At 40.8% G+C, this 19,189-nt stretch overlaps 1 protein-coding gene across 10 annotated transcripts in view; it reads left to right on the forward strand.

Moving 5' to 3' along the window:
* The window catches only part of mctp1a (multiple C2 domains, transmembrane 1a), a 129,075-nt gene that overhangs the window by 60,877 nt on the left and 49,009 nt on the right, over positions 1-19,189 (forward strand). For 7 of the 10 annotated variants that reach the window (XM_069699880.1, XM_069699881.1, XM_069699884.1 and 4 more), the window contains exons 6-13: positions 835-873; positions 3,935-4,099; positions 4,640-4,770; positions 5,388-5,574; positions 11,708-11,801; positions 16,867-16,969; positions 17,904-18,006; positions 18,597-18,698. In XM_069699880.1, coding sequence (XP_069555981.1) covers positions 835-873; positions 3,935-4,099; positions 4,640-4,770; positions 5,388-5,574; positions 11,708-11,801; positions 16,867-16,969; positions 17,904-18,006; positions 18,597-18,698 — 924 coding nt within the window. The remainder of the gene's footprint in view (positions 1-834; positions 874-3,934; positions 4,100-4,639; positions 4,771-5,387; positions 5,575-11,707; positions 11,802-16,866; positions 16,970-17,903; positions 18,007-18,596; positions 18,699-19,189) is intronic. The other 3 variants (XM_069699882.1, XM_069699883.1, XM_069699886.1) reach the window with 1 other exon arrangement.

Here is a 19,189-nt window from a genome sequence, read left to right on the forward strand (position 1 = left end):
AACATTCTTTTGAAAGAAGTCCTGCATTAAACTGCCGATTTTAGTAGTCATGCAGCATTGATAATGTTGATGATCATCAACATTTGTTTTCAAATTTGTTTGTTTTCAAACTCAAGAGTCTTGGGATGACACGAGGGGATTGCTTGAATGTCTTTTTGCACTTGTAAACAGTCCTCTCGTAATGATTAGGATTCTATTTAAAACCTTTTATTATTAATGCTTCCATTTCCGTCACAGAGATAAGCCATGTTTTTGGGACATGCGGCATGGCCATCAACTAAATGCACTGTCTTCATAAGAACCTTCCTTATTCTTATGTTCTACCAGTACAACATTTATTTTCTGCTGTGTACAGTTTAACTGATTTTTAAGGCAACTTTCCATTTTGGAAACAAATAAACATGTAAAAACCAAGTAAACCAAAGAGCTAAGCAGCTCTGAGCTGACGTTGTTCAGGTCTTGCAATATAAATAGGCAGGCAAAAGTATCAGGTATAAAATAAATGGTTATACTATATAAAAAGGTACAGACTGTAGCTACTATATGCAGTATATATACATGTTTATCTCTGTGTATTTCTGTGTGTCCATGCATGTCTGCATACATAAACACTTCATAACATCATATGACAAGCTTATACACTCCCTGCTTACTTAACTTGCATGCTGGTAACTGTCCCACTTTCATTATCTATCTCCCCCCCACACTCCCGCTCCGCACCAGGCCAGGGCTAACATTTGAACTTCATGCACTCCATGGCCTTTAACCTCTGACCCTTCAGCTTTAAGGGGAGACAGTGGGGGGCGCTCTGTAACCGCTTTGTCTCATTTACAGACCATGCTTTTGAGAAGGAACTGGAAACGATCTAGTAAGGTAAACTAAAAACAGCATGTAACTCCCCAAACTTCTGACTGTACTCTAACCCCACTACCGACCACACTGCACCTCACCTGTCCTTCTTCACTGGTGTCCTGGTACATGGATGGAGTCTCCCTGGCCCTCTCGCTTCCTCCCTCCTGTTCCTCCTTCCACAGTGGTATTAGCAGTTTTATTTTATTTTTCAGTTCTCATCGTCACCAGCTTATTTTCCACAAGCTGCAATATACTACCTGCTATATTCATTACCTGAGGGGATGTAAGCTCTGGAATGCAAGTGCAATTGAGCCTAAAAATGAACTCTATTGACATGTGCAGAGGCAAGTCATATGTCATACAAATACACATCAAGGGTGGAAGTAATGCATTACATTTTTTTTGTGCTTTTTTTCAAACATAATGTTTTAAATCATTAAACTGAGAAAATCTCTAGTAATTGTTTATATAAGAGCTATACTATTTAGCTCTTTACATCATGACACCAGAACAGCGGATAGTAACATTGGAGCCATTGACATCACTCATTAAAAAGAGTGTCTGACCACATTAGTTGCGTGGCTTCACTATAGAGTTTCATTACAGTTGAAAGACTCTACTGAACTTTGTAATCTCCAGCTGTTCAAATTATGTGTGTCTGCTCAACCTGAGCTCTAAGTATAATATATTCATGCTTCTTCCACCTTTGATCTGCACCGTGTATTGCAGCTACGTTGTGAGAAAATAAAGCAATTGATTTTTATTTAGGGGTTTTAAAGGAGTCCTGTGCTGCAAATCGGCTGTGAAATATGAAAGTTTGTTTGACTCTGTTCGTTTGACTCTGTTGACTGATTATAGGACACTGTTGGACCCCTTTACATCAAGTAGAAATCTTTGGTTTTCACATGGTTTTGAGTTCCCATTTTGCCATACATAAGAGACTGCTATCTTTGGATTTCATGTTTTGTGACTCTTGTTGGCTGTCAGGTTGAACAGAATGCATGCTGGTCCAGGCTCTGCTTCCTCTTACTGGCTCATGCATGAAGCATTCACCTTGTTTTCAGCCAAATATTAGTATCAGGGACAATTTTGTGCTCAAAATTGGGCTTAAATGCATCTTTGTTTGCTCATGTTTCACTTCTATTAATGTCTCCTGCCACTGAGAAGAAAACGGGGCTGTATCTGGAAACTCTATTTTACTTTTACTGGATGTCCTGAATTTTACCTAGAGGAACTGAATGTTTGCTTAACTAACAGTAAAAAGTTTGATCCACCAAGAGACATATACATTTGAAGTGTGCCTGGTTGGAGTTGGGCAGACGTCCTGCTGTATCGTGCTTCCCCAAACCAAGCCTTTGAAGCCTCCAAACTGGGCCACCTCGCCTGTGACTCGGGAATTAACTCAAACACTATCTAACTAGTTACTGTGCTACCCCACCCAAAAAAGGCGCTGCTCCTGAGTGTCTCCCTGCCTCTGTGCTCGACTGCATACAATACATGGTTATTTTTAGACTAGCACTTCTTTTTAATGAAGCATATATGAGTATTGAACTGACTGTAGAAGATGCAAACTTTCAAGAAGTAGTTTGAGATAATAATTAGCAGCCAGAGGCATATTAAATCCAGGTCTCTCTAACTTCACCACTGGGCCAAATGCTTATTTTGGCACTTCAAATGTTTTTCTTTTTCCAAAGGGCACACAAAAGTTGAACCATCTGCAAGGCAGTATTAGTTCTTACATGAATGTTAGTGTCTGTGATCAGACTTTCAACCTCTGAACATCTTTGTGCATGATCTCTATCCTGCTGTGCTCTGGCAGAGGCATATGGATTCCCAATCCAAATAGCCCATGGTTTTCTGTAACAAGAAATATGTAGCAACAAAAACAAGGAAAAAGGGATTGTGCTCTAGTAGGACATAACAGCGACCTCTCGTCATTTGCATATAGTGTGTTAGCAGCGAGTGAACACAAGAAATGAAAGATGTGGGAGTTGCTGTATGGGAGGTTGGCTTTATTGCAGGGAGCTATTCGCATTGTTTAATGTCTGGAGAATGGAAATTAAGAGGCTTCGTCTCCAGATCAAAGGCCTGCGCTTGCAAGGCAGGGTTTGTTCAGAGTTTAATGAAATTCACCCGCAAAACAAAAGCTATGCTAATAAATTCTCCTTAACGAGGAAGGAGGAGAGAGAAAAGGCAGAGAGAGAGAGAGGGAGGATGTGTATTTGTTTGACAAATAAATACCCTGCTCTTTGTTTTAGTGAAGGATACTGACATGATTCAAAGAGAGGTTAAATAGGCCTGTAAGTGCTGAGAAAACTGTTGAAGAAAAAAAACAGGCTGAAAATGTGGAGCATGATCAATCTGAATTTGCAGAGCTGTCAACTTACAGTATAGCCAGATGGAATAACAAATGTACAGGGGTACACTATAACAGCATCTCAGTGGTTGCCCATTTTGGAGAAGACAGCTTACAAATCACTTCTATTTTATTTTATTTTTCTAATAATATAGAATTTATATATGCATAAGATATGCACTGAGGTGGAGACTAAAGCTATTTTATCCACACTCGATTCTCAGTAAACAGGAGAAGGTTACAGTACACATTCTGCAATTTTACACAAATGTGGAGAAAATGTTACGACGATCAGTCGTGGGGCTTCTTAGCATTCCCACGAAATTGTTCAGGATCTTAGATTTGTGCTGGTTGAATGAGTCGGTTTTGTATTTCATAGTGATGTTCTGGCATGTCAGGTGAACTCGCCCCGCAGGAGTAAATTGTGTTGAATTATCTCATTTTGTGTTTAAGTGTTATCTTATGTGTTTTGCATGCTCATTTCTGTGTTGTCTGCAGTTCTTTTCCATCTTGACAAAGTGAAACGTGTACTCGAGCCCCATTTCTATCTTGGGGTTAATTCATTCATGTATCTGTGTATTATTTGTTAGGTGTTTTGTGTACATGCTTGTATATGTATAAATGCACACGTGTGTGTGTGTGTGTAAATGTTTCTTTGATTATGTGTGTGTGTGTGTGTGTGTGTGTGTGCGCGCGTGCGTGCGTGCGTGTGTGTGCTTGCTGCAGTATCAGAGTATGCGTCTGTCAGATGTGCACAGAAAAGCCCAGCTATGGCGAGGTATAGTCAGCATCAGTCTGATAGAAGGTCGCTGCCTGCAGCCAATGGATGCCAACGGCCTCAGCGACCCTTACGTCAAGTTCAGGATGGGTCACCAGAAGTACAAGAGTAAGGTAAACACACCGTTGAGTCCTCACCACGTAAATATGGGATCAAAATAAGAAAAGGACATTTTTATTACTTTACATAACCAGCATGCAGTGGAACTATTGAGACTATTGAGTTTTTTTCAATTGTACCTGTTCTTATTAACAATAAATGATGTTATGGTTATTTGAGCATTGCACAATAGAAAAACAGCTTAAACCTTCTACAATACATTTGAAAGTACATATCTGGAAAATGATTTGTCCTCCCTCACTTTTCTTGTTCCGACAATAAACCTATAGTGAATATGTGTATTCTTCCTATTTTTGCTAATTTCTATATACTTTAGATTACATGCAACAAGATGTCGCCTCTCTGTGCATTTTAACAGAATGCGGCTTTTTTCTTGCGTATTTTTTTAATTGAATAGTCCGTAAACGTATTTTATCAGACCTGTCAGCTCATATGTATCGTATACAACATGTATATGTATGTATGTGTCATAGACACTGCTCATAAGCAACTGAGACACATGGACAGTGTATTTCCTTGCTTGGTTTATTCAGACAATTTCCAAAACGCTGAACCCCCAGTGGAGAGAACAGTTTGATTTCCACCTGTATGAGGAGCATGGCGGCTTCGTGGACATTACAGTCTGGGACAAAGATGCTGGCAAGAAGGACGACTTCATGGGAAGGTACAGTGTCCCTCAGCCGTCTTTGTCACTATGGGTAAAATAGGTGTCGGTCACCAAAATTACACATAGCTTTGACTTATGCAGACAGTGCAGGTCTTAGAGAAAAATGTTGCAAAATGTTACTAATTTATTTGCGTCCACTTCAGCATAAATTACTGAGTATAGCATTCCTGTGCAAATATATATACTCGACTATTTCATAATGAAAACAGTTTTTTCCTAGTTTTCATCAGGGTGGAGGCACTTGATCAAGCCTTTGCTTTGAATGCTTTTGCTGATATAAACTATAGATATATTAAGGGCATGCCAGGAAATCAATTAAATGAAGGGAGGATGCTCTTAAGTGCCTAGTAAAAGGTATTAATTGTGTCAGTTATTACGTTACATTTCATTTAGCTGACGCTTTTATCTCTTAGTTATAAGATAGTTATGGATGCTTGCTATGTGTACAGTATTAGTAGACCGTTGCTGTTGCCATGCTCCAGCACAACACTTAATGCTAATCGTGTTTTTGATTGACTTCACTTTGTTAGGTTTGGTCTTTCTGTCCGTGTTTCAATTAGGTCTTTTTCTCCACAAAATACTCATTCTGTCATTTTGTTTTTACTTCACTATAGGTGTACCATCAACCTGTCGCTTCTTAATAAAGAACATACACACAAGTTGGACCTGCCACTGGAAGAAGGTGAAGGTGTGCTGGTGCTGCTGGTTACACTCACTGCTTCGGCTGCTGTTTCCATCTCAGACCTGTCAGTCAACATGCTGGATGACCCGCATGAGAGACACCAGATCAAGCAGAGATATGTGAGTTAATTTACAATAAGAGTATGTTGAGGAAAGTGCGCAAAATACAGGAGCTTAATTTAAAAACATAAAAAAAGACTAGCTTTTAATAGGTCTCATGCCTTTCCAGCAATATTGTGTTGTCAACTGTTCTATGTTCATATACTTGACATTTTCTTCCACACTCACTTGGAACAAATTTTGCACAGTCAACCCTTGTATCACTGACTGACCACATACTTGATACTGTAGCTTCTTTCATGGAGTGATGACTGCGGGGAGGTGTTGACATGTCCAAGTTGCGACGACAAAGAAAAGTATTGTTTCTTTTTTTGTGTCATGAGTCAGACTGATGTGTCAAACAACAACTCCCTCGCACATTTACAGTCAGACTTCTAAATTGTTATATAGTCACAGTTTACTCATTGTCATTGTTGAAAGACTCTTATTCATCAGGAAGCTAATGTGTTGGGATTCGCAGCTGTGGCTTGAAGTTAGAAGAAGTGGAGAGCAGAGGAGTGGGAAGTACACAAAAGGGAAATGAAAGAAGACATACAGCAGTTTAGAGGTCTGCAATGATTCATGCCACAGGTATTGTGCAGATTTGTGTGTGTATGATGAATACACGTGAGCTCTGTTTTTTGAGTGCGGAAGGTCTTCGCTTGTTAGCCAGTTGTCATTAAACCCGCTTGATTTTAAATTTGTATTAGAGAGAGTGAGACAGGCAGAGTGAGAGAGCCCTAAGGCTCCATCTGCTCCAGAGGCCCTCTTCTCAATACAATGGTTTCATGTCTTTGTCTTAGCCTAGTTAACCCTTTACACCCTGTCATCCTCACTCCTTGCTACAAAGACACAACTCCCATACCCTTCAACAGATTTTATTCACTGACAGCCTTCACATGGGGCATTTTTGTTTTCCTCCACAGAATTTTGGTGGTGTTATCTCTCAATGCTGCAGCTGGATTTGCTCACAGCCATGACTTATACAAAATTTGGTCGCTTAGTGTTCAGTTAAATTTAAGACTTCATTTTCGCAAGTATTACATTTAATTGTCTAGGAGGGTTGTTTGAACTGTTCCTGTGAGTACTACTTAGTTATATTTGTTTGTGTAGATGTGTGTTTGCATAGTGTACAGTGAGGAGCTGTCTGTGTTTGTGAGATTATCGGATATGTTGGGATTTCAGTGAATGATGCTCCCCAGCTCGTGTGTGTTTGCCTCTTTCAATGTGTGCATAAGCTCCAGTGGCCGAACATCAGGGCTACGACCTACATAACCGTTGCGGTGCCTTATTGGCTAGCCACAGGAGGTCGACCGCTCTGCTTCGCACTGCAGGAACCACCCAAAATCAGAGGGGGGAGCTCTAGGACTGATACACAAACACGCTGTGCCTCTCCTGACAGTCACAAAATGAGGGCGGGGAGTATGGGTGTGTGTGTGTGTGTGTGTGTGTGTGTGTGTGTGTGTGTGTGTGTGTGTGTGTGTGTGTGTGTGTGTGTGTGTGTGTGTGTGTGTTTGAATGAATGTGTGTAATAGGGGGCGAGAGGTAAAGGGTGAGGGTTGCACCGAGAAGGGGAGGCGTGTAAAATGAAAAGAAAAAGCTATTTCACCTCTCTCACAACTTGCGCAGACCCCGTTTTTCTGCTCGGCTGAAGGCGACACATTTTACTTCCTTCACCTACCTCTTTTCCTGCCTCCTTCTCTCGCCTGCAGTACCCATTTCTGTGCCGCTTTTCCAAGCAACCTTGGTTCTTTGTCTGTTGCCACTGTGGCCCTCCTGTTAGATGAAGGGATGGAGAGATAGCGGGTGGAGGAAAGTGGGGGGTTGCAGATGGAGGGGCACAGTGAGGTCGGTTTGAAGACTTGAATGGTCTCTACCTATTAACATATTCCTTTTCCCCAGACTCGCAGTCTTTCAGTTGGGGAATTTAATAAAGATGTACCTTATCAAAGAGAACTGGTAGGACCAAGCAGCACCACTAATGCATAGCAGTGCTGCTCAAAGCCTAATAATCTGCTCAGTGTGTGCATGTGTAGGTGTATGTGTAGGCACATTTTTACCATCTGAAATCAGCTGTCCAGCACAAGCCCGCACAACTGCCAATCATAAACAGGCACAAACATACAGACACGTTGCTAAAACAGTATCTACCTGTGTCAGCTATCTAATAAAATGCTTGGGAAGGGTGAAGCAGTTCAAGCACAATGCTGTCATCATCACAGCTTTAAAAAGCACATAACTTCACAAACAACGACAAAGCAGAGAAGACATTTGAAATCTTCTGCTTGTCCCACCCTTCAGCAGCACGGCCCACTCTGTACGTCATGAAAACAAACTCCAAATGACTTTAAGGCAGCGTGCAGCAGTGGGTTGCAAAGTGTGGATGTTGCTAAAAAAAAAAAAAAACCTACATAAATGCAAACTGAATTTGTAAGAAGACATTACTGTCTTTATTTTACATAATTATTATTTTCAGTCGTAAAAATGTCCTTCACTTTATCACACACAAACAACACAACTATATGTACTCGCACACCCACACACAACCACACACACATGCACACACGCATACACTAGAGGTGTGTGTGGTCACAATGAGGTCACTGTGCTGAAGTTGGCAGGTGTTATTTGTCCCATTTCAATCTGTGGCCATTGATGAAAACTGATAACGGACACCTGAGTGCTGGGATCTGTTGCAAGCACTGAGCTCATTAAAGTCTGTCTCATTCTAGGTGTTCTGCATAGTGATGGCTCCCCGTGTGCACATACTATGTGTGTGTGTGTGTGTGTGTGTGTGTGTGTGTGTGTGTGTGTGTGTGTGTGTGTGTGTGTGTGTGTGTGTGTGTGTGTGTGTACCAGGTCTCTGTGAGCCTGCATACACTCGTTTCAACCGCATGTATGTGTGAGTGAGTGCACAATATTTTCTACCGCAAACTACTTTGAATGTAACTTACAGCAGAGATATGCAACATGGTGTAATTGCCTTAGATGTTCTATTGCTCACCGTAACCTTTCCTTCATCCTTAATTACTGCTTACCAGAAGTGGAGAGCGACAGAGAGAGAGAGACAGAGAGAGAAAAGGAAAAGGAAAAAAAGAGATTTATGCATTATGATGGCAAAGGAGCACACACACTAATGGCTCTTAATGGGCCTGAGGTGGCCACAAGATGGGTGGATGAGAGAAGGAGGACGTGGTGACCTCCGCTGAAGTGGTGGCACTTCACCACCCACCGCCATGTGCCATACTGCACACACACACACACACACACACACACACACACACACACACACACACACACACACACACACACACACACACACACACACACACACACACACACACACACACACACACCTGCAGTACCTCTCCCGCTCACTCTGGAGCACTGCTCTAAGGTGAAGTGAAAGGACACAACCTGGACAGGAAGTGAGATAAGGGGCTGTACTGAAGTGTGGGAAGAGCAGAGAGCAACTTTGACAGAAACTCTTGGCAGACAGTGATCATGACTTGATGAACAGGAGTGGGAATCGCAGGAGGATGAGGAAGTCGTTACCATTTGGTTTGAGTTCGAGCATTTGCAGTCATTTGATCAAATGTCCCCTAAAATGAGGAGCTGCTGGGCAGATGATGTGTGTGTGTGCGTGTGTGCGTGTGTGTGTGTGTGTGTGTGTGTGTGTGTGCGTGTGTGTGTGTGTGTGCGTGTGTGTGTGTGCGTGTGTGTGTGTGTGTGTGTGTGTGTGTGCGCGTGCGTGCGTGCGCGTGCGTGCGTGTGAAATGTTATGCAGCGGTGATGAAAGGTGACATGCTGCAAAGATGACAGTGAGTCATAAGCCTGTGCCAGCGCTGATTCATTTGTGTGTTTATGTGTCTGTGGAGTGTGACAGAGACGGGAAGAAGACGTCACAGTGACAGGATGTCAGTCACAGACAGGGCGCTGGTTTCTCTTATGAAAGCTAACTCTGTCCTTCCATTTTTCTCTTCTCTCTTCTCTTCATCCCTCCTTTTCATTTCCTCCTCACCCCCCATCATTCCACCTGCGTGTTGACGGTGGTGAGACATAAATAAGGGGGTGGGGGATTGGCTTCCTCTTTCTCTACCTGTCTGCCCAGTCCATCTATCGCTGTCTATCTTTTTAATGAGGATTTGAATCCTTATGGAGGGTGTGTTCTCTACAAATCATGGATTGAGGCTGAACCCTAAATGTCCCCTCAGGGATCCTGCACGGTGGGAGGAAGGGATGAAGAGCAGAGGAATGGTTGGGGGGTGGAAAAGAACATCTCAGCATCCATACATTGAAGAAGTCTCTTTGCCATTCTAATGATATGTGTATTAATGTAAAACAACAATGCTGTGGTATTGCCATAATGTACTTAATTTGGTACTATGCAAAATGTTATTCAAGTTGGCAGTTTGTTTATTTTATATCAACAATTGTCTTTATCAAACATGTGAACAAGATTTCAAATCGGACCAATAAAACAAAATCTAAATTGGTTAGTCATAGTGTAAATCCATAAATATTTTACTCAGTAAAAAGTAACGATGTTTATGAATCTGACCAGACATTAATTTGTGGTCCAGTCTTTACTTCTAACACGTTTTGGTAAACACTGAAAAAGTGTAGATGTTTGATCCCCAGCCGTCCAGCTGGATCATGAGCATCATGGCATGTTCTCCTGTTTGAACCCTAACACACGAACTAGTCAACCATTAGTTTGCCTTCGTCTCGTCCTCTGTTGCCTCCCGCATGCCCTCGTTCTGACTCTCTTTCTGCCTCTCTTCTTGGCTGCTCCCCAATAATCACAACAAGCAGCTGTATCTTCAGAGAAATCGTGCCTTAAAATTGAGACTTGTCCCTTCCCACCCTCTCTCTCTCTCTCTCTCTCTCTCTCTCTCTCTCTCTCTCTCTCTCTCTCTCTCTCTCTCTCTCTCTCTCTCTCTCTATGTCTCTCTTTTGCACACTCTCTTTCCCCCTCTCTTTCTTTCACGCACTCTCCCCTCTCATCTCCTTTTGAGAGCTTTTGGACAATGATATCGCTGGAAACAGGCAGAGTCTGACAGAGTTGGTAATAATGAATTAAGTCTGTAGCCTGGCCTTGACTCTGAAATTTAAATTATAATTACTCCTGTGGGGATGGAAGGGGTTATTGCCAGAGAGAGAGAGAAATAAATTGAAGTGAAGTGCATTTCCACTCCGCTTTTAAGACACGCCGACATGCTACTCAATTTGGCCTCAGTGTAGGTTTTCTATGCATGTGTTTATACCTGAGTATTTGGTTGTGAACAAAAGCACGAGTTCATGATTTTGTGTGTGTGTGTGTGTGTGTGTGTGTGTGTGTGTGTGTGTGTGTGTGTGTGTGTGTGTGTGTGTGTGTGTGTGTCAGCGTGTGCCCATGCCACATGGCTGAGCCGTTAATCTCCACAGATCCACATTCTAGTTTTTTGCACACTCATCCCTCCTTCTTCATGGAGGTCAGTGTGTGTGTTTGCCTCATATAAGTATGCCACAGCCAGTCACCACAATATCTCTATTATCATATCAGCCTAATTTCTTTTTCTCTATGAAGCAAATGCAGATGGACACATTATTATTACTAAGATCACATCACGTGCAAATTATGCATGCCAGCAGGGAAAACATCAGTTTTCATTAAAACAGTAGAAACCACTTTCTGTATTTGTGAGTCAAAACAAATTGTAACAGTAGCTTTCTCACTGTGTATTAGGAATAGTTAATATGTAATAATGAACCCTCTATTTGTTTTATATTTTGAGATGTTGCTTTGTCTACATGTCATCGTGTTGAAATTGCTTGTTCTATTTGTTCTACATGAATGTGTATTGTTTTTAATTTGTTGTGGCTGTTTCTATTTGGCTTCTTCTTCTTTACCAAATACAGTAAATTTATTTTATAAAAAAAGTACAAAGTTAGGAAACATTTCAAACAGGCCAGTGCAGCAATTAAATTCAGCCATTTGTCCCCTGTTAGACGACTATAAATGCCAGCTCTACATTTTCAAATGAAGACTGGTAAAGGACATTTTCTACCCTTTCCTCTCTTAATGAAATGTCAGGCTATTGACCTGCCTTTCGCTTCAATGCTAATTTCATGTCCTCTTTGACCTTTCACCCCTGTTCCTGTGACGTTTCAGAGCCTCTGGAGGTCACTCCACAACCTGAAAGATGTCGGTGTGGTGCAGGTTAAAGTCATCAGGGCTGAGGGACTGCTGGCAGCGGATGTCACAGGTAAGACAATGACCTCTTGTCCAAACAACAGGAGTTATTATATACAGTAGATTGGCATAAGTTACTTTCGTTATTTTCCACTCTCAGATTCTTGCTCATATATACATATCTGCTGTTGTTTTACCATTTCTGCTGAAATGTCAGAGTGGACATCTGATAGGTGACACTATCAAGAGAAACTGAGAGTATTTTTTAAAATTTTTTTTTGCTTTAAATAACTTTTGCTTAATTTTTGCACCTACAGACATTGAACAATTTCTGTGGCACATTTTCCTCCACAAGCAATCTGCCATTAATCAAGCCACAGATAAAGTGAGGGCGTAATTTTTTATTTAAGGGATGATCCGCTACAAGAATCCTCAGAGAGAGTTAAAGTCTACTTTGTGCAGGATGCTAAATTTGTCTCTGCATTTTTTTTTAGAAAAGATGCAGGCTGCTCATTTTAATAATAGAGAAAAAGTACACATTTGAACCAACAAATCTCTCTCCTCCCTCCTCCTGCTCTTTCTCTGCTTGCTCTCTCTGAATCTTCCATTCTCCATTAATTCTTACTTTTAATTAGGTCTGCAGTGGACAGGCCTAGTTTTTCACTCTGTATTATCTAGTAAAGAGAGAAGGAAATATGTGTGTGTGTGTGTGTGTGTGTGTGTGTGTGTGTGTGTGTGTGTGTGTGTGTGTGTGTGTGTGTGTGTGTGTGTGTGTGTGTGAGGGAGAGAAAGAGAGTTTTTTTTTCTCCATTTGAAACATCCACAGTCCCATTAGCAAATACAGAGTGGAGCTGGTTGATTTGGGTTACTGCGGGGGGTGACCACAGCTGTCAGAGTGCAAGGCTAATGGCTGTCTGGTACTTGTATTTCACTCTGAGCAGAAATTTGCTCTGTGACTCCGTTGTAGAGCTCATCATTCAGTCTAAGCTTTATGGAATCTTCTAAAAACAATAAAGAGAACAAAAGTGTGAACATGTCTAAGAGCTGTTTGTCTTTCACTTTGACTCTGTTCTCAAGCCAAACATGTTTTTTGATGAGCATATCAAACAGGCAGTGTCTCTACAACCTACAGTGGTTTGAAATTATTCCTACAGACTCACTTTACAGTAAAGGTACAGTATGGCTTGTGGTGCCTACCAGCCTAATTTGACATAGAAAGCACTAAGACTGAATACAAAACAACAACTTTTTTGAACTTCGCATTGGTTTTCAGATCTGACATCTGTCATGACATCATAGCACTGAACAATTTGTAATTAAATTGAAAAATAATAAAAGAAAGTTGAAATAAAGTTTATACTCAAAATGTAAACATTTACTTTTGAAATTAAGATTTCAAATTTAAACAGTTCAATCTGAAACCTTATTTGATTTTATATGTTGTGGAAATAAAAGGACATATTTTTCTATTTCTTACCACAAAAACAAATTCTCTTTCGGCCGGTTTAACTTTACACAGATGAATACAGTAAGTGAACTGATGCTGATATCAGACAGGCAGAGGGGCTGTTTCGAGATGGCTTATTCCTGTTTTGAGTCTGATGCCGTGTGTGTGTGTGTGTGTGTGTGTGTGTGTGTGTGTGTGTGTGTGTGTGTGTGTGTGTGTGTGTGTGTGTGTGTGTGTGTGTGTGTGTGTGTGTGTGTGTGTGTGTCACTGGCAGAAACAATAGCTCTGTAAGAGCCACATAAGAGCCCTCACCACATGAACACCCTATTTTAACAACCCAGACCAAGAGAGGATCAGGACCAAGTTGAGAGAGAAACAGAAGGACAGACAAACAGACAGACAGGAAGAGAGAGAGAGAGAGAGAGAGAGAGAGAGAGAGAGAGAGAGAGAGAGAGAGAGAGAGAGAGACAGAGAGAGGGGAGGTCAGTGGGAGAGAAACAGTTCACCATCTCTCTCCCATTCAGGCTGCCTGTTTCCTCTTCTGTCTTTTTTATTTTTTTTATTTCCTCCTCTCCCTCTCACTCCTCTCTGGCCATCTCTCTCTCTAATTGGAGTGTTTTTGTGGAGTAGCTCCACTCCAGCCCAAGTAGGATAACTGAAAATAGTCTCTAAAACCAACAATCCCTTTTGTCTGCCATGGCTCTTGTCCCTCTGTGTGGATGCTATACTGTTAGAACATTTCAATAGTCTCTCTCTCACACACACACACACACACACACACACACACACACACACACACACACACACACACACACACACACACACACACACACACACACACACACACACACACACACACACACACACACGGCCGCTCGCAGCAGAAGCATCACCAGCACCGCAGCATGTGTAGGCTGTTTTTCAGTCAATTTTGAAACACATGTCCCAGTAAATTCTACATTTTCACTTGATACTTTGGGAAATATTGGAGATTATTTTGTATGACCTATTAATGACAAAGAATTGAAATATGAAATGCATCAAAAATTCAGTTGATTTACATTTTAAAGTCTCAATCATCAAGAGTCATGATTGTGATAACACAGGAACACGAGAGTGTGCGTTCACTCTCCAACCTCAAACTCCTCACTGACTCTAAGCTTCCTGTGAGGCAATTATAGTATGCCTCCTCGTTTCTGTCCTGTATTCATCCTCCACACTTATCTTAGAGCACTCTGAAATTAATTTCAACCCACTCCTTGCTGCAAACCCTTTACCAGTGCTACAGAGATGGGACCCAGAGGGGGGGAGGAGCTTTACTCGGACATTACCTGGATGATCACTGAGTGGCGCTCAAACCTGAGCGTGTAATTGGTTAAGACAGCCGCCTCTGGTGCTGGCGGCCAATAAGGTGAAAGTTCATCGCCAATAACAACTGGCTCTCTGCGGCAACACAGCCTGCCATGTCATTAAAAACAGAATATTAGAGGTAAAATGGGGGGAGGGACGGGGTTCTGCAGAAATTATTTCCACCTCTTAATTTGGGTGATTGCATTTAAATTTAATCAAACTTGATTTGTGGGGACAACATTATAATCGTTCATGATGTGGAAACTCCGGGATGATTAAGGAGGATTTTGATTTTTTTTTTCCTTAAAATCTTTACTGTAAAATATTGAATAAAAACTGCTGCCAGGATATTGTTGTTGTTGTTTTTTTTTTTAACTGGTTTACCATTTTAAAATATACTGTGTGCATTCAAAATGAGTCCAAGGAAGAATTTGCATTTTAATACAAGACAGAGGTTATGTGACTTACAAAGTGTATACAGAGATGCATTGAGAAATAGGCTCTTGAGTCTTTTGCCTTTTGTCTATTTTAATGTATCTTGTTTTCTGTCGTGGAAGTCATAGCTGTCAATATCCACTTGAAACACTCTACATCAATAGAGTGCCACAAACAGATATGAAAGGCAACACCTACGCCTCAGCATTGATCATAGTGACATTTACTTTGCACACCCACTAAATGTCCTGCCCTTGTCACAACATTTGAAGAAAATCACACCAATCAATGACACTCACACACACACACACCCATTACAAACACACACACACACACACACACACACACACACACACACACACACACACACACACACACACACACACACACACACACACACACACACACACACACACACACACACACACATGCTTTGGGGGGCTGTGAACTCAATCCTAACTTTATTGAGTCTTATTATGCAACATTGCTCCTTTACTAGTATTTCAGTTTTCTTCATATTTTCCCTGGGAATTTGTATGGGACATTATTTTTTTAACTCCCTGACCTAGCCTTTTCAAGTGATAAGCTTGAACAAACAGCGCAACGGCTCCCGACAGTTTTTTAATAAAATCTAATGATCAAAGCCAGAATTAAGAGTTTTGTTGTTTTTAGTTCATCTCGAAGCAATCGAAGGGAGGTGGGCTGGCAGACGTGGGGAGCTGGTCTCACTTTCTGTGTACAAAGAATTTGAAATGTGAGCTGTTAGTAAACAAATAGAGAATATATAGGATGTTACTGGTTTTGATTATTATAGTACAGTATGCTATTCTCAGGAGGAGGAAATAACTCTGATTATGTTTTGTTTTTTTCCCTCTCGGTCTCTCTCACCCTCTCTCTATGCAGTTACATAACAGTAGTAAATTCTGCAGTGAAAGTTTTGTTGGAATTAATTAGCATTAATGAATATGATTTACAGTGAACCATATATCATATTTATGTAACATCTAAGGCTCTTTAAAGTGCGTACATAGTGTGTTTAAGTTTTATTTTGGCAGCGATCCTTCATATCTGATCCTTTCAAAATGATTTATTCTGTCGAATAAATCTGGATTTGGATACATGTTGCTGTGTTATTATGACTATAAAATATCAATTGTGCCATAGTGAAGAAACTAGTATGGCCGCTGTTATTGGTTTGAATAGTTTTTAAAATCTTTCTGTGTTACAAAAAAGTAGAAGTGATGGAGAAGAAATGTTTCCTTTGTCATTGTCTCATCATTTAATTCTCATGTTGTACTTGCTTTTACTTATTTATTTTTTTTCATTGCGTTGTGACCGCTACGATCCCACCGCTCACTTAGGAGTCAGCGATCATGGACCGGCTACGTTTCTCACACCCCGCGCTCGGCTGTCTTTATCCGCTACTCCGAACGAAGTTGTCTGGCCTTCAGAGCCACATCGACCTCTGTGTTCTCAGCACCATCTACTCTCAAAGTCCTCTCCCCCTCTTTTCTCTCTCCCACCCCCTCCTTGTGACTGCCCAGGGCACAGTTGTCCTGGAGCTTATCTTCTAGTCGTCCGTGTTCCTAGGGTGCTGATAGAAATGGCTTGCAGCTGCTACACTGATATACTGATGTATAATATACACAGCATCGGGGCTAAAAATGAAAGAATCATATTATTACAGTTCTGATAAGTCCAGGGTATTGGAGCTGTCATGTGGTTTAAGGAGAGGATACTATGAACTGTATATCTTTATAATGTGTGGGATTGGACATAGACAAAAGCTGTTGGAATGACTTTAGATTCGCGAACCAAACTTTAGCATCGGCTGTATTTATTTCTATGTTTAAAGAAGGGCATTCCTGTATGATTTTTTTCTTTTTCTTTTTTTTGTTCTTGGCAGGTAAGAGTGACCCGTTCTGTGTGGTGGAACTGAGTAACGATCGGCTGCAGACGCACACTGTCTACAAAAATCTCAACCCAGAGTGGAACAAGGTCTTTACTTTGTGAGTGGCTTTTACAAAACTCATATGACATCATTGTTAATGAAAATAAAAATGGTCTTTTCAACTGACCTGTATCTTTTAATGACAGATTGATAAAGTCAGAGCAACAGTCTTATTTATTAAAAAGAGAAAATAACTAAACATAATTGCATTTTTCATCAGTGTTTTTTAAATATTTATTTTGAATAAATCTGAGCACTGAAAAAATATCTATTGATAACACGTTATTGTGTGACCAATTGGATATAGGAATTTGAGTTAAATCTGATTAATTGGAATGGCCTTAAAACTATTTACAAATGTTAATACAACTGTTTATTTGATAGAGTTTTATGTGTTTTGTGTAAAAAAAATTGTCTATGCCTGCAAAAAAAAAAATCCAGGAAGACATTATAAAGATAAGATCATGTTTTTCCTCATTAAATCTTTTTACAGATATTTATTTATATACAAAGTTGAATAGTAATAAAGGATCTAACTCTAGATAATTTCTTATATACGTGATGCCATTTTTTTTTTCCACATTGCAAACTTGTGAATTCCACCTGATGGGACAGGTTCATTTAGTCATTCTTTGAGTGCACATCTTTTTCATTGCTTCCTTTCCACACATAACATCAGCTACCATTTCACTAGCCTAGTATTCAAAAGATATGTCTGAGCTTCACACTTTGCTTCTATTTCTCTCATGCTGTACAGTAGTGCAGTATCACATAATATTTATGGTGATTTTATTAAAGATTTATGTAAATGTAGTGGAGGGTTTTTAAATATGAGGCATTTATAATGTCTCCTGTAGTGAATTTAATCTGTTTTCTGTGTCTTCAATATTTTAAAAAAGCCTATGTAAGATATGATGACAGTCCTATTGTTTTAGTATGTAGCCCACTCTTCAGTATATATGTCATCGGTGTTGTCTTTGTGTGTGGTCCAGTAACGTGAAGGACATCCACTCGGTACTTGAGGTCACTGTTTACGACGAGGACCGAGACAGAAGTGCGGACTTCTTGGGGAAAGTGGCTATTCCTTTACTAAATGTGAGTCAAAGGCAGATTTCTGTGCATTTCTTTTCCCTTTGGAATAATGGAGAGACCATAGAGAAACAGAAAGAATGGAAACAGAAAGATATAAAAAGCAGAGGTTATTTTTGCAACTCCACTGATGACACTGTTTTTATTTCACAAAGAGAAAGAGATGACAGGAGGGAGAAAAAAATGGAAGAGAAGCTAAGGAAAAAAAGAAGAGATTGATTGCCGAGAAGAAAGAAAGTTAGGGGATGAGAGATGATATGAAAATGACACTGATAGAGAGACGGAACGATGCGATTTGGAGAAAAAAACAAAGATGTGAGAGTGTATCTAATATGGGAAAAAAAATATAGATAGCCTGTGAAAGAACTGTGTGTCTAATATATCCATGCTCTGGATCTACAGTATGATTCCCCAGGATAGTTAATTTCTGTTTGACAGAGCCGAGCTGCAGTGGGTAATGAACAGGTACTTGTCAGAGTTGCCACAGTTGTTTTGGGTTCCCTGTCAGCGCCAGCAGCTGGGGTTCAAAGGTGGCCCGGGGAGCCGATTCAGCCGGGTATTGCCAGACAGACGCCTGTCATGTCCCTCTCCCACAGATCCAAAATGGAGAACGCAAAGCCTACGCCTTGAAAAGCAAGGAGCTGACAGGGCCAACAAAAGGGGTCATCTTTCTCGAAATAGACGTGATATTTAATGCTGTAAGTCTTTCTTTTGGTTTTTTGAGTCTCCTCCCTGATTTTTATTTTATTTTATTTTGCCCCCCACCCCACATTATCCTCTCTCTCATATCCCTCTCTTGTTCTCCCCATCATGCCCCCTTTCTACGCTGTTGTTGTCTTTATTCTGTTTGTCCCCTCCTCCCTAGCTTCCATCTCATCCCTCGTCCCTTGTCCCTCGTCCTCGTTTTGGCTTTAATTATCGAAGACTCCCTCTCAGCCGCCTTTGTTCGCCCATTCACCATCGCTGTGTGTGTCCTATAGCGGCCATTTTACAGCTTTCTCTCCCGCTCTCTCTAGCCTCTGACATGGGGCACGCTCTATGCATGTGCTGCCATGTTATGCCAGTACACAATGTGTTAGAGAAACCTTTGAAATAATCAAGACATACTGTAGCTCCTCGTTAATTCACTGTCATCATCCCCCGAATTCTTTTAAAAGTCTTATTGTTCTCTCACCATTTTCTGTATATG

The sequence above is a fragment of the Brachyistius frenatus genome, unplaced genomic scaffold, assembly GCF_029030835.1.
Source record: "Brachyistius frenatus isolate BFR_SWC_R1_liver_20210118 unplaced genomic scaffold, ASM2903083v1 Contig_31, whole genome shotgun sequence".
In the NCBI taxonomy this organism is placed as follows: Eukaryota; Metazoa; Chordata; class Actinopteri; family Embiotocidae; genus Brachyistius; species Brachyistius frenatus.